Source organism: Nuphar pumila, chromosome 11, assembly GCF_984573655.1.
Source record: "Nuphar pumila chromosome 11, dmNupPumi1.hap1.1, whole genome shotgun sequence".
Classification (NCBI taxonomy): domain Eukaryota; kingdom Viridiplantae; phylum Streptophyta; class Magnoliopsida; order Nymphaeales; family Nymphaeaceae; genus Nuphar; species Nuphar pumila.
Genome location: NC_143259.1, coordinates 4,796,665 through 4,811,515, shown reverse-complemented (window position 1 = coordinate 4,811,515; position 14,851 = coordinate 4,796,665). Strand labels below are relative to the sequence as shown.

General features: G+C 36.1%; 1 protein-coding gene across 1 annotated transcript in view; it reads left to right on the top strand.

The window, feature by feature from the left end:
- The window catches only part of LOC149821714 (methionine aminopeptidase 1A-like), a 34,173-nt gene extending 19,602 nt beyond the window's left edge, over positions 1 to 14,571 (top strand). Inside the window, exons 13-17 of the mRNA XM_089980076.1 lie at positions 12,591 to 12,664; positions 12,751 to 12,820; positions 13,018 to 13,083; positions 13,223 to 13,311; positions 14,249 to 14,571. Of these exons, the coding sequence (XP_089836202.1) occupies positions 12,591 to 12,664; positions 12,751 to 12,820; positions 13,018 to 13,083; positions 13,223 to 13,311; positions 14,249 to 14,317 (368 nt within the window). The 3' untranslated portion in view covers positions 14,318 to 14,571. The remainder of the gene's footprint in view (positions 1 to 12,590; positions 12,665 to 12,750; positions 12,821 to 13,017; positions 13,084 to 13,222; positions 13,312 to 14,248) is intronic.
- Positions 14,572 to 14,851: the final 280 nt, after the last annotated feature.

Below are 14,851 nucleotides of genomic sequence, written 5' to 3'. Positions count from 1 at the left end.
TCACGTATGGTAGATCAATGATCTTCTTCAAATATTCTTCTCTGACATAGTGGCAGTTCATTTCTATATGCTTTGTTCGCTCGTGAAAGGTGTGATTCTTGGCAATATAAATTGTGCTTTTATTGTCACAGCACAACTTTGTTGGTTCTCTGATAAGTACTCCCATATCTTTCAAAAGGCGTTGAATCCATACAATTTCCATGGTAGTGGATGCCATGACTTTATATTCGGCTTCAGTAGATGACAGAGAGACCTTCTGTTGCTTTTTACATCGCCATGAGATCAAGGACTCACCTAAGAAAACACAAAAGCCAGTGGTGGAGTGACGGTTACTAGGGTCACCTCCCCAATCTGAGTCAGTATAAACAAGTAATTTCAATTCAGAAGAAGAAGATAAAAATACTCCCTTATTCACAGTTCCCTTCAAATATCTGATGATGCGAAGCACATCACTCATATGAACGGTTGTAGGAGCGTGCTGAAACTGACTGGCGATGTGTATAGCATATGACAAATCAGGTCGGGTAATGCTAAGATACATTAAAGAACCTACCAACTGCCTGTAAGGAGTAGGATCGGTTAGAGGAACACCGTCGTCAATCTTCATTTTTGCTCCCACAACTTCAGGAGTTTCGCATACTTTGTCATCAGAAATTCCTGATCTGTCAATAATCTCGCAAGCAAGTTTAGACTGAGATGGAAAATAGTCACGTTGCGAATAGGCAACCTCAATTCCAAGAAAATATGTCAGAAAACCCAAGTCTGACATCTCAAATTTTGAAGTCAAGACGAACTTAATACCCTTGACTCCTTGAACATCATCACCTGTAATTAACAGGTCATCAACATATAGTAATAATATCACAATCCTTGCCTTAGATTTTCTAGTAAATAGAGCAGTGTCAGTATAACATGAGGAGAAACCATTTTCCAGCATTACACTGGTAAATCTGTCATACTAGGCTTTGGGGGCCTGTTTCAAACCATAGAGGGCCTTTCGAAGACGAAGAACTTTATCTTTAGGAATCTTCATGCCTGGTGGAGCATCCATATACACTTCTTCATTAAGATCACCATTTAAAAAAATATTTTTCACATCCATTTGAAAAATATTCTAATTTTTAATAGATGCAATAGTGATAAGACATCTAACTGTAACCATTCGGGCTACAGGAGCAAAAGTTTCTTCATAATCAATTCCATAATCTTGCTCATACCCTTTTGCAACTAAGCGAGCTTTATACCTTTCAAGGGATCCATCGCTCTTAGTTTTAACCTTAAAAACCCATCGACAACCTATAGTTTTCTTTCCTATGGGTAGAGTTTGGAAATCCCAAGTTTCAGCCTTTTTAAGAGCATTAAGTTCATTTTGCATAGCTTCTTGCCATTCTATACATTTTTTAGCTTCTTCAAAATTTCTTGGTTCAAAATAAGAATTAATGGCACTAAGACAAGCCCTATATCGGGGTGAAAAGGAATCAAAAGAGACAAAACGAGTTGAAGGTCTCCTATTCCTCTCAGATCTTCGGTGATCGAGAGCAGGAACAAGTTCACTATATTGATCAATAGCACTTCTAAAGGTGTCTTGGTTTCTGCGTGAGTAAGTTATTGGATCACTTGAAATTCTGTTTTCTTGTTCATTGAGTGGGTTATGTTCTTCAACATCACCATCAATTTCCTCATCATGATTTGATGATACATCATCATCACTAGATATATCATCATTACTAGACAATAAGTCAAAAAAGGAAGGAGTAATCAAAATTTTCTTGTTGAGAAACATTTTTTTCAAATCCACTTTCATTTTCCAAAAAGGTTACATTTCTAAAGACATATAACTTATCATCTCGAAGATCATAACAACGAAATCCTTTTTGAGTTTCAGAATATCAAAGAAAAGCGCAGGGGATAGCTTTGGGAGAGAGCTTGTCATTTTTATCCGTAAGTATGAAACACTTACACCCGAAGACTCGTAACCTATTATAATCAGGTTCGAGCTTATATAAAATCTCAAAAGGGGATATTTTCCCTAATATCCTAGAAGGTAAGCGATTTATCAGATAAACAGAAACAAGAGCTGCTTCAGCCCAAAATTTTTTTGGGATGTTTTGGGAAATAAGAAAGGTTCTAGTGGTCTCAATGATATGCCTATGTTTTCTTTCGGCCAACCCATTCTGTTGAGGGGTTTTAGGACAAGATCTTTGGTGAATAATTCTGTGATCTTCAAGATATATTTTAAATTGGTTGGAGAGATATTCTCCTCCAGAATCACTTCTAAAAATCTTTATATTATTGTTGAATTGATTCTTGATCATTGAATGAAAGATTTTAAAGCACGAAAAAACTTCATGTTTGAACTTAAGAAAAAAGATCCATGAATATCTAGAGAAATCATCCATAAAAATGACATAATAAGAAAAGTCTCCTTTTGAGACAACAGGTGCGGGTCCCCAAACATCGGAATGAACAATTTCAAAGGTTTTAGATGAGAACATAGTTCTTTGCTCAAAAGGTAAACTTTGCATTTTTTCGAGAATACAATCATTACAAGAAAATGAACTTTTACATAGGTCCTTCGCAAAATGTAAATAAGATAACTTGGTGATATTAGGATGACCAAGTCTTTTGTGCCACATATTTATATCTTTGTTTCGGGCAACATTACAAAAAGATTTTGGAACTTGAAGAGATTCCATATAGTATAAGTCTCCTTTTCTAAAGCCTTCCCCAATCAATTTCCCGGACCGACGATCCTGTATTAAACATTTATTACACGAAAATTTAATATCGCAACCATGGTCCGAGAGTTGAGAAACAGAGAGAAGGTTTAAGTTTAGTTTAAGTATGAATCTAATTTTTGGAATGAAAAAATCTTGAGTTTCAAAATCACCTATTCCTTTAATTTCAAGAGAGGTTCCATCCGCAGTGGAAACAAAGGATGGAGAGACATTTTTTGAATAGTCGGAAAGCGAAAACATGTTTGGGGACATATGAAAAGATGCATCTGAGTCCAAAAGCCAAAAGACTTTGCCTGGAAAGGAAGAAGTGGACATGGCGGCACCGGAGGTAGCTCCCTTGAGGAGAGGTTGAAGGGCTTCCACTATTTGATTTAAAGAGAGTGACCCACTTGATGATGCCTCTTCCTTTTGTGGTACACCGGTGGTAGCCATGGCGAGAAGTTTCTTCCATTTGGGACATATGGGCTTGATATGCCCCGGTTCTTTACAAAAATGACAAATGATCTTGCTATAGTCTTTCTTTCCTCTTTGTCCACCATCATTTCCTTGATTTTGTGATTTGAAATAAGGAGGACGATAGGTCTTTACATTATTTTTGGGTCTTGATACGACATTGACCTCATTATTTTCTTCATAATTACAAGGAACCGCAAGAACATTTGATTCTTGTTTACATAGACTCATACGAGTCTCCTCACCACTTAATTTGGTGAGAACATCTTCAAGAGAAGGATGAGTAAATGAGGATAGAAGTGATGACCTTATTTGCTCAAATTCCGGTCTTAACCCATTCAAAAAATTGAAGAATCGATCTTCTTCAGGTTGCTTGTGGCGGAGTTCAATTGCCTCGCCACTCCATTTTGGTTCAAGCATGGAAAGCTCATCCCAAATGGAGGAGAGGTCGGCAAAATATTCCCTAATAGACATTTCACCTTGAGTAAGGGAGAGAGCCTTCTTTTGAAGGTAATACTTGTGGGATAGATCTCTTGATGTATACATTTCCTCGAAATAACGCCAAGCTTCCGATGCTCTTTTGAATTTGACAATATTGGCATTAATCTTTGTTTCAACAGATGCGAAGAACCATGAAAGAATCTTCAAGTTCTTCATTTCCCATTCGTCGTGCTTTTTGGAGTATTCTTCAAGAGCTTTGATCCTTTCTTTTCCCTCAAGAATCTTGATTTCACTTCCGTCCATTATGGTTATTTTGGGTTCCGATTCCGGAATTGTGCCTTGCATATAACTCCATAATCCTTTACCTTTTATGTGAGCCTTCATGTTCCCGGCCCAAATATGATAGTTGGACCCATTCAACTTGAAGCCAAGAGCGAAGTGAGACTCTTTTTCACCCATTAAGGAGTTAAGAAAAGGAAAGAAGGACGTACCAACACAATGCTTCAACTTCTAGCTTGCACAAGATCCTTCTAAAATATTTGAGAGGCAAGATCCACCACTTCAACTTCTAAGAATCCGAAGGCACGGTTTTCGAGGCACTCGAAAAAAGGAGAATCTCACGATCCTCAATCACCAACCGAGCTCTGATACCATGTAAAATTGTCTATGAAGAGACAATACGCATACAAGCATAAATACTTTATAAAAGAAGTGCACGAAAGCACTCTCACAACACTTGAACAAAATACGCAAAAAGCGTAAAAATAATGAACATGAAATAATGCATGTATTTTATAGAAGGAACAAATGCTTGAGACTCTCAAGCTTGAGAATTTACAAGGAGGAACACCCCTATTTATACAAAATGAAAGGAGTGCAAAGGGGGGCTCCCAAAGGAGTCGTTGGGGATCCCCCAACGACTCTATTGGGGGACCCCCAATGCACTTTATGAAAAATATAAAAAATAAAAAAACAAAAAATAAAGAAATGTAAAATACAAAAAATAAATTACAACATATTTCAAAATGGAATATGCGCAAGATTACAAGAATACCCCTTTAGGGTAAGAAGATAAAAAAAATGAATAAATATATATATTTATATATGTAGAGATACATATACATATAATATATTATATGTATATGTATCTCTAAGTATATAAGTATATATATTTATACTTACAACATGTTTTTGGAGATACATTTTAACAGTAAGAAGCAATATAAGGTATTTCTTTCGTCAACCGAATCTGAGTACCGAGTTATGGTCACCACAACGATAGAAGTAGTCTGGCTCAGAATACTGCTGGCCGACATGAGAGTTGAAGTGGCAAAAACATCACGCATGTGCTATGATAATAAGAGTGTGATTTACATAGCCAACAATCAAACATTTCATGAGCGCACCAAACATATCGAAATGGATTGTCACTACGTCAGAGAGGAGTATCTACATGGGACTATTGATCTGCTTTATGTTACATCATAATACCAATTAGCAGATTTTTTCACCAAACCTCTTGCCGCTCTCAAATTTCATTTCTTCTTAGACAAACTTTCGATCATTGTACCGTAAATTTGAGGGTGAGTGTTAAAAAGTATATATATTTAGTTATACATATGATATATTATGTAATATATATACTATGTTTACGTACCAATGTATATACACATATTATATAATATATATATATTCTTTTATTTATTTTTCTCTTTTTAGTTTGTCTAGTCCATTTTGAACTAAACTTAAACTAGTCAACACATTGTTGTTGACTAGTTTAAGAGCCGTTGGAGCTAGTCCAATGTTTACAAATAGAGCCGTCGACTAGCTCCAACGACACTTTTTGAGTCCCTTCAAAGCCCATTTTTTCCTCTCTTAAGTGTATAAATAGGGTTCATTCCCCTCTCATTGTAACAATGCTTTTTAAGCATTTTATGTGAATTAAATAAAGATTATTCTTTTACTCTTTAGCCTTCTCATTTGTGCCCTTTTGTGGGTTGTGGTTAATGTGTCTTTAATATTCCCTTGTTGTGAGCATTTGTGCTTTTTGTTGAAGGCTTACATTTCATTACTCTGTTACCTGCACATCTGATTAGTTAGATATTTTCCTTAATATTATTTGTATGTACACTAATTACCTCTAAATTTACATGAATTCAGTCAGTTAGTTTTCATGTTTTTGGTTATTGCATTGCCTTCCTGCTTATGGCTGGCACGTTTTCTGGAAATAAGAAATTGCGATGGAAGCGTATTTTCTAGAGGGTGATGGACATAAACTCTTTTAACCAATTATTCCTTATATGTTATATAATGAAGAAATCATCAGCTTTTACAATTCCACGTGATCAGAAGTTCTCCATTCTTTTACTATTGAAACTGCTAGTTGCATAGACATACAGGAATCTATATAATATCTATTGTTAATATTTTAATAAATCTTGCAAGTCGATCATATTCTGTAACTAGTGTTAATATTTATGTTAAATTTTGTTAATTTTTATATCTTTTTATATGGATGTTTTCTAGTCAATTTTCGTTTTTAGCCCTCTTTCTTCTGATGCCAATCCTACTTGCAGTCCACTATTGGCAATTCTAATGCTGTGTCTGCTTCAGAAGTGAGGATTTTCTCAAATGGCCTTACCAAAATAAAGTATGAAACATGATCTCATCGTGGGTGGTCTTATCCGTCTTTTAAGAAAACATTAAGTATTAAACCACCTACATAGTTAGTGTGTTAAGTGCAGTCTGCATAATGAAGTGCATGAATATATCTGTTTGTATTAATCAATACGATGACTTTGTAATGAAGTGCCAAATGAGTGAAGTGAAATCTCCAAGCGCAAAACACGCACATACACAAGTAGCCACTAATGGGCAAAAATACAGCAAACCACAAAAGTGGCAAAAACACACAAAATAAAGTGAAAAAATATATTCCACTCAAGAGGGCTTCAAAGAAGCTTACATACAGTGGGGGAGAACCCCTTTATTTATAGGCACAAGAAGAGGACCCTTGGAAGGGCTCCTAAGGGACGTTGGAGCTCTTTCAACGGTCACAAATGTGACCGTTGGAGGCTCCAACGTCCCTCAAGGGGGGCTTTTCCAAGGTAAAAGGAAAAAGGAACAAGGAAAAAAAAAGAAAAAGAAAACAAAAAAAAGGAAAAGGAAAAAAAAGAAAGGAGAAAAATATACATGGCGTGAAATGGTAAAAAGACTATTTTACCCTTAGTGGGTATTACAAAGGAAATATATAAATATATATATTTATACATGTAGATAGACACATAGACATATATATATGTAATATATATATATACATGTACAATCATATTTTAACACCCCCCCTTAAACATACGGGGAGATCACCGAGAGTTTGCTGAGAAGAAAGTAAAAGCGAGGCGATGGCAAAGCTTTGGTGAAGAAGTCCGCCAACTGGTATTCGGTAGGAACATATGGCAAGTGAATAGTGCTTTGGAGGAACTCATCACGAACATAATGGCAGTCCATCTCAATGTGATTGGTTCGTTCATGGAAGGTGTGATTGCAGGCAATGTAGATAGAACTCTTGTTGTCGCAACACAACTTCGAAGGAGTTGAGAATGAAATGCCCATATCTTTAAGCAGACTTCTTAACCATACAATCTCAGTGGTGGTAGTGGCCATCACACGATATTCTGCCTCTGTAGAAGTGAGGGATACTTTATGCTACTTCTTACACCTCCATGAAATAAGTGACTCTCCAAGAAACACACAATAACCTGTGGTGGAAATACGATCATTGGGGTTACCACCCCAATCAGAGTCAGTATAAGCAAGTAAAGTAAGAGGTGAAGAAGAGGGTAAGAATAATCCTTTAGTTATGGTGTTTATCTGATAATTCTCATAACTGCAGCCATGTGAATGCTAGGAGCAGTCTGAAATTGGCTTGCACTATGAACCGCATGAGAAATGTCTGGCCTGGTGATAGATAAATATGTTAGTGACCCAATCAACTGACGATAAGGCGTGAGATCTTCTAAAGGAGTGCCATCACTGGCTCTCATCTTGGCGTTGATCATTTCTGGAGTCTCCTCTTTTTTGTCATCCGTGAGCCCAGACCGGGCAATGATATCAGAGGCAAGCTTCATTTGGGAGAGGACATACCCGTTAGGGGAATATGCAACTTCAATACCTAAAAAATACCTTAGAAAAGCAAGGTCAGACATATCAAAATTTTCTTTCAAAATATTCTTAATAAGATCAATACCTTTTTTGTCATTACCTGTGATAATCATGTCATCAACATAAAGCAACAAGATTGTTATCTTTTCATTAGAAGTTTTAACAAACAAAATAATATCAGTATAACAAGAAGAAAAACCATTATCAAGAACTACTTTGCTAAAAAGATCATACCAAGGTTTTGGTGCTTGTTTGAGACCATAGAGAGCTTTGTTTAACTTTAGAATATTTCCTTTACCAATTTCAAGACTTGACGGAGGATCCATAAGGACTTCTTCACATAAAATTCTATTTAAAAAGGCATTTTTAACATCAAGTTGATAAATCGGCCATTGTTTAATAGAGGCTAAGGCAATTAACGTTCGTACACTAGTCATTCTAGCAACTGGAGCAAAGGTCTCTTCATAATCTATCCTATATTCTTGGGCGTAAACTTTTGCAATTAAACGAGTTTTGTATCTTTCAAGGGATCCGTCACATTTGGTTTTGACTTTATATACCCATCTACACCCAATAGCCTTTTTTCCTAATGGTTGACGAATAATGCTCTAAGTTTGGGCTTTGTTAAGAGCCTCTAATTCAATTCTCATTGCTTCAATCCAATGAGGATGATCTTTAGCTTCTTTATAAGAGGTAGGCTCATGATACGAATGTATCATCATGAGGCAAGTTCTATAATTGGGTGAAAAAGATTCATAAGATACAAATTTTTGTGGTGACCTATTATTACGAGAAAACCTTCTAGGTTGGTTGTCATCAATAGATTCTTCTAAGTTTTAAGAATATCTTTCAAGGGCCGGTTGATGTTCATTTCCTAACCATCGGGTATATACATTTAAATCATTAGGGTTTTTATTTTGAAAAACCTCATCATGTTGAGGTATGTCATCATGATGTAAAATCCCATCACAAGTATTATTACAAATAGTTGTATCTAGGGACTCAATTCTAGGAGCTAAATCAAATAGGAAGGAATAATCAATGTCTTTTTTAGATGTGTGAATATCAAAACCATTTTGATCCTCAAGAAAGTTTACATTTCTTGACACATAGAGTTTATTGTTTTGAAGATCATAGCATCTATAACCTTTTTAATTTTCACCATAGCCAATGAATACACATTCAAGGGCCTTTGGTGATAATTTGTCTTGTCCTTGAACAAGCACAAAACATTTACATCCAAAGATCCTTAGTCTTTTAAAATCGGAAGTAATTTTGAACAATTTTTCAAAAGGTGATACATTCTTTAATGAAGAGGAGGGCATACGATTGATAAGATATGTTGCGGTAAGAAGAGCTTCGGTCCAAAAAATTTTAAAAACATTTTTAGAGACAAGAAGTGTTCTTGTGGTTTCAATTAAGTGTCTATGTTTCCTTTCCATAAGACCATTTTGTTGCGGAGTTTTAGGATAAGAACGTTGATGTAAAACTCCATTTGATTTAAAATAATTTTGAAAATCTCTAGACATGTACTCCCCTCCATTATCGGATCTAAATATAGCTATATTGTGTTGAAATTGATTTTGAATAAGAACATGGAATTCTTTAAAAATATTGAAGACATCGGATTTGTTTTTAATAATGTATACCCATGTATATCTAGAAAAGTCATCAATAAAGGTAACATAGTAGGAATATCCCCCTTTGGACATAACAGGTGCCGGCCCTCATACATCGGAATGCACAAGTTCAAAAGATCTTTTTGACATAAAATTACTATGCGAATACGAAAGCGAATGAATCTTTCCAAGAATACAATCATTGCATGTAAATGTATTTGTATTACAAAATTTTTCCAAAAAAGGAAATAGATACAACTTGGACATACTAGGATGTTCAAGCCTCTTATGCCAAGTCTCAATATCTTTAGATTGAACATGATTACAAAATGATTTAGATGGCAAAGACAAAAAATTCATATAGTAAAGATCCCCTCTTCTATGGTCTTGCCCAATCCGCTTCCCGGACCGGAGATCCTGCACATAGCAATGGGTTGGTGAAAAAAAGGCATTACATTCAAAATCGGTAATTTGAGAAACGGAAAAAGATTTAAATTAAGTTTTGGAATAATTCGGATTTTGGGAACAAATTTTTTTTTGTTTTGGTCATAAGTTTTCTTAATGTTTTCAATGCCTTCAACATCCAAGGATGTTCCATCGGCGGTTGAAACATATGATTTAAATTTGTTTAGACTTGGTTTTGATAAAAGCGATGCAGTTGGGGTCATATGAAAGGAGGCACCCGAGTCAAGGATCCAAGAAGTCATACCCGGAAAAGAGGAAATGGCGGCACCGGAAGTGGAAGACAAAGAAGATGATGTAGAGGAGTTCATCTTTATGAATTATTGAAGAGTTTCGGTAAGATGCGCAATGGACTCCTTTATGTCTCCATCCTTCTTTGAATCTTCATTTTGAATTTAGGGCAATCCGGGCGATTATGACCCGGTTCATTACAATTATGACAAATAATCTTTCTTTCTCCACCACCATTATTCTTCCAAAAATGGAGTGGTTTATACGATCTAACATTATTGTCGGGTCTAGATACGGCATGAACTTCATCAACATCTCTTTTCAAGGCCAAACGAGTTTTTTCTTGACATAAGTTGGTCAAAATATCACTTAGAGGAGTAGAAGACCTATGAAGTAGGGATCCTCTAAGTTGCTCAAATTCGGGACGAAGCCCATGAATAAATTGAAAGAATCTTTCTTTTTCCATTTGCTCTTGCCTCATGGCAATAGCACTACCTTCCCATTGAGGTTCAAGGAGAACAAGTTCATCCCATAAAGAAGATAGGGCACTATAATAATCCCTAATACTCAAGTCACCTTGCTTGGTTTCTCTTACCTTTTCTTGTAAAAAGAAATGCCTAGCAAGGTCTCTTTGCTTGTACATTCCTTTCATAAAGAACCAAGCTTCATTTGCCTTCTTAAACTTTGCAAAATTTGCTCAAATCTTTAAATCCACATTATTCATGAACCATGCTAGAATTTTAGCATGCTCACTTTCCCAATCCTCCATTTTTTAAGAGAAGTCAAGAATAGCCTTCTCTTTTTCTTCTTCATTCAAAGCTTTTTCCTCATTGCCTTCAAACTTAGTTAATTTCATTTGAGGTTCCGGAATGGTCCCACACACATACCCCCAAAGTTTTTTACCTTTGAGGTTATTCTCCATAGCGGCCGCCCACATTCGGTAATTGGTCCCATTCAATTTGAATGAGAGATCAATTTTTGCATCCTTGTCGGCCATTTATAAAAAAAGTTTAAAGGCAAGAGAGAGGATAAATATTACTTGTCAAGTGAGATTCCGATGAAGCTTTCTTAACCTTGCTCTGATACCATGTAATGAAGTGCCAAATGAGTGAAGCGAAATCTCCAAGAGCAAAACACGCACATACACAAGTAGTCACTAATGGGCAAAAATACAACAAACCACAAAAGTGGTAAAAACACACAAAATAAAGTGAAAAAATATATTCCACTCGGGCTTCAAAGAAGCTTACATACAGTGGGGGAGAACCCCTTTATTTATAGGCACAAGAAGAGGACCCTTGGAAGGGCTCCTAAGGGACGTTGGAGCCCTTCCAACGTCCCTCAAGGGGGACTTTTCCAAGGTAAAAGGAAAAAGGGAAAAGAAAAGAAAAAGAAAAGAAAAAAAAGGAAAAGGGAAAAAAAGAAAAGGGAAAAAAAGAAAGGAGAAAAATATACATGGCGTGAAATGGTAAAAAGACTATTTTACCCTTAGTGGGTATTACAAAGGAAATATATAAATATATATATGTATATATATACAATCATATTTTAACTGACTTATCATGTCCATCTTCTCTTTTGCTTGCTCCACTGATGCCTTTTGTCCACATGTAATTGAAAGATTGAATTTTGCCAACTTCATACTTTTCATTCCATGCATGTAGCAAGCCTGTTCTAGAAACATTAAAAGATCTACTAGACTCACTTGTGTTCCTATATTTTTGAGGACCTGCCATGCTAAGATTGAATTGTGTATTTTCTTGGAAGCACCATCTTAGATAACATACAATTTCTCAATCTCCATTTAGGGGATGCTTGGATGCATCCACTTATCCGAAGAAGCTGGTTATATTGAGATTTGCATTGTGGGGTACAAATTCAAGTTCCAAGCTTACCCCACCTTTGTGGATGAGTGGGTGCATCCAACCACCCCTTAAATTTCATCATGTTGCATTGGCTGGCCTTTTGATGTATGTCTTCATGATTTTAACCAAGGGCGTAGCTAGGGGGGGCAGGACTGGGCTGTAGCCCAGTCCTGCCTCCCGAAACAGTTAAATTTTTTTGTTTTGTTTTTTTTAAAGCCCAGTCCTAGCCCAGCCCTGATTCCATATGAAATAGATTTTTATCCATTTTTGTAGCCCAGTCCAGTCCTAGCCCAGCCCTGACTGCAGCAAATAGTTTGATTTGTCCATATGAAATAGATTTTTATTAATAATTGTAGCCATTTTTTATTTTATCTCAAAAAAAAAATTCGGGGCCGCTGCCCCCGAACCCCCGACTATCGCACAAATACATTTTTTTTTGCTACACCCCTGTTTGCCCCCCCCCCCTCATATGAATCCTAGCTACACCCCTGATTTTAACTGTTTGAATTCTTTTATTAAATTGAATGATGCACTTAGAATGCATTTTTTTAGTTTATACTTGACCAGAGAATGTTATGGAAATAAGCAGTTAATCTATAACTTTCTGTCTCTGAGATCAGTTAAACCTGGAGTACGTTTTCGTGAAGTTGGAGAAGTTATCAATCGACATGCATCAATGTCCAAGTTCTCTGTGGTAAGCCTAGTTTTTCATGTTGTCATTAATCTCGTCAGATTTGGTTATTAACATTTTCTGTGGTGTCACGTGATTGGCCATACCAGGTCAAAACATACTGCGGTCATGGCATTGGAGAGCTTTTCCACTGTGCACCCAATATTCCTCATTATGCGAGTATCCTTATAAAAGTCATTAGTCCGTATCACCTTGGACTTTGATGTTCTTGGATTCAACGCCAATCTCATATTATTTGAGAAATTAAGATTTTGAAATTCTAAAAGTAAGATTGTTTTATGTTGGCCCAATTCATTTGACTTTATTTGCAACTTTGTTCTTTGTCCAGTCTTTTGTCTCCCTTAATTAGGAGAAAGAAAACAAGGCGGTTGGTGTAATGAAAGCAGGACAGACTTTTACTATTGAACCTATGATTAATGCAGGTAAATCATTGTAATTTACTACTTACCAGTTATTTATTTTTCTTTTCTTTTTGGGGTGCACACACACGTGCGTCTGTGTTGAGAGAGAGAGAGACTTTTTCTGTTGAACACATTCTGACATTAGTGTAAAACTTCTTAGGTGTCTGGCGTGATTGTATGTGGCCTGATGGCTGGACTGCTGTTACTGCAGATGGCAAGCGCAGTGCCCAGTTTGAACACACGCTACTGGTCTGTTTTCAATTTGTCTGGTGTAATGGTGTTGCATTTTTCTTGATTTTTGATGCATATCTCATCCCAGTTATCTGCTTCTGTTGTCGGTTATATTTTGTGATTTGATGATCATCTGGGTCATAAGTGTCACTGTGAGGATATTCTCAACGATGGGATATATTCAGATGCTTTTACATATTTATTGTTTTTGAGGGAAAACTTTCAGGAAATTCTTGTTAACTTAAAAATCAAACATGGCAAAACCCTAAAAAATAAATAAAAATGAACGTAGTCCAATAAATTTGCATTGAAATTGTGACAAATCTATAAAAAGGAAAGGTGATAAATTGAATACGTCAATTTTATGATAAAAATCACAATAAATTCAATTCTTGCTAATATTTGTGGCATAGATGAGTATATTTAGTAATTTATGCCAAGTTGAATATTTTAGTATGTAAAATTGTCACGATTAACAAAACTGGGATATGTTTCCAAACCCTTGCAAGTTGTTTTCTGTTTTTTAAGGGTCTTTCAATGTCTTTGAATCAATGGTGGCATCAAAATGAATTTACCTGTTACAGGACTGCTTTTTGCTGAGATAAAATCTTGTGTCTATTTGCACTAGTTTTAGGATTGGGTAGAAGTGAAACTGCAATGCTGAATTATATTCTTATTTTTAGCATGTTTGCATGGAAAGAATTAAATGATCCTAGGAGTAGCATGTGTTTTACTGTGGCTGTCCATCGTCCATTTTGTCGTCATCACTGCTAATTAAATGATTATAGGAGTAGCATCTGCATTTTACAGTTTTATTATGGATGTCTTTGTCGTGCATTTTGTCTTGTTCAGTGGCACATATTCTTCAGGGTTGCCCCCTTATCATTCCCTACTAATCTCATTTACAGTTTGTCATTTTTCTTTCTGATTTTAAGCCTGAGGTGTTATCATGTAGGTGACTGAGACTGGAGTTGAGGTCCTTACAGCACGCTTGCCATCCTCTCCAAGTGTGTTTCCATGGTGATCCAAAATACACTTCAGCGAAATATTTTCAGTGTTCCTACTCCAATCCTGAAGATTTTGTTTAATTCATCCCCCTTTTGAAAGTATTCAGACTTGGTCGTGTGTAGTCCACCTGTTGTTTATTAACAGTTATAAATGATCCGAGAGTCGTTCTTAAATTGTAGCATGCAGTAACTAAAGATTATCCAGTTGCTTCCAACAATGTCTTATACTGTTTAATTTTCCAGCTTTGTGTTCTACATTGCCTTCTTGGATCTATCTCAGGATGCTTACAATTACGGGTATATACAGTAAGTAATACAGAAATCAACCTTATAATCCCTATGCTCTTCCATTCTCCTTTTGCATCTAGAAGATAATGGGAATGGGTAATGCAGAGGGGAATTACCAAATTCCTGCTTCTTGCTCACACCTTTCTTTCTAGTATTTTGTCCTACGCAATTCCAGCAATAGTGGTTGTGGAAATTTCTGAGCCATTCAACTAGACTCATTTTCAAGCCTTCTCGGTTAATGGATTCCATTTTGGCATGCTGGA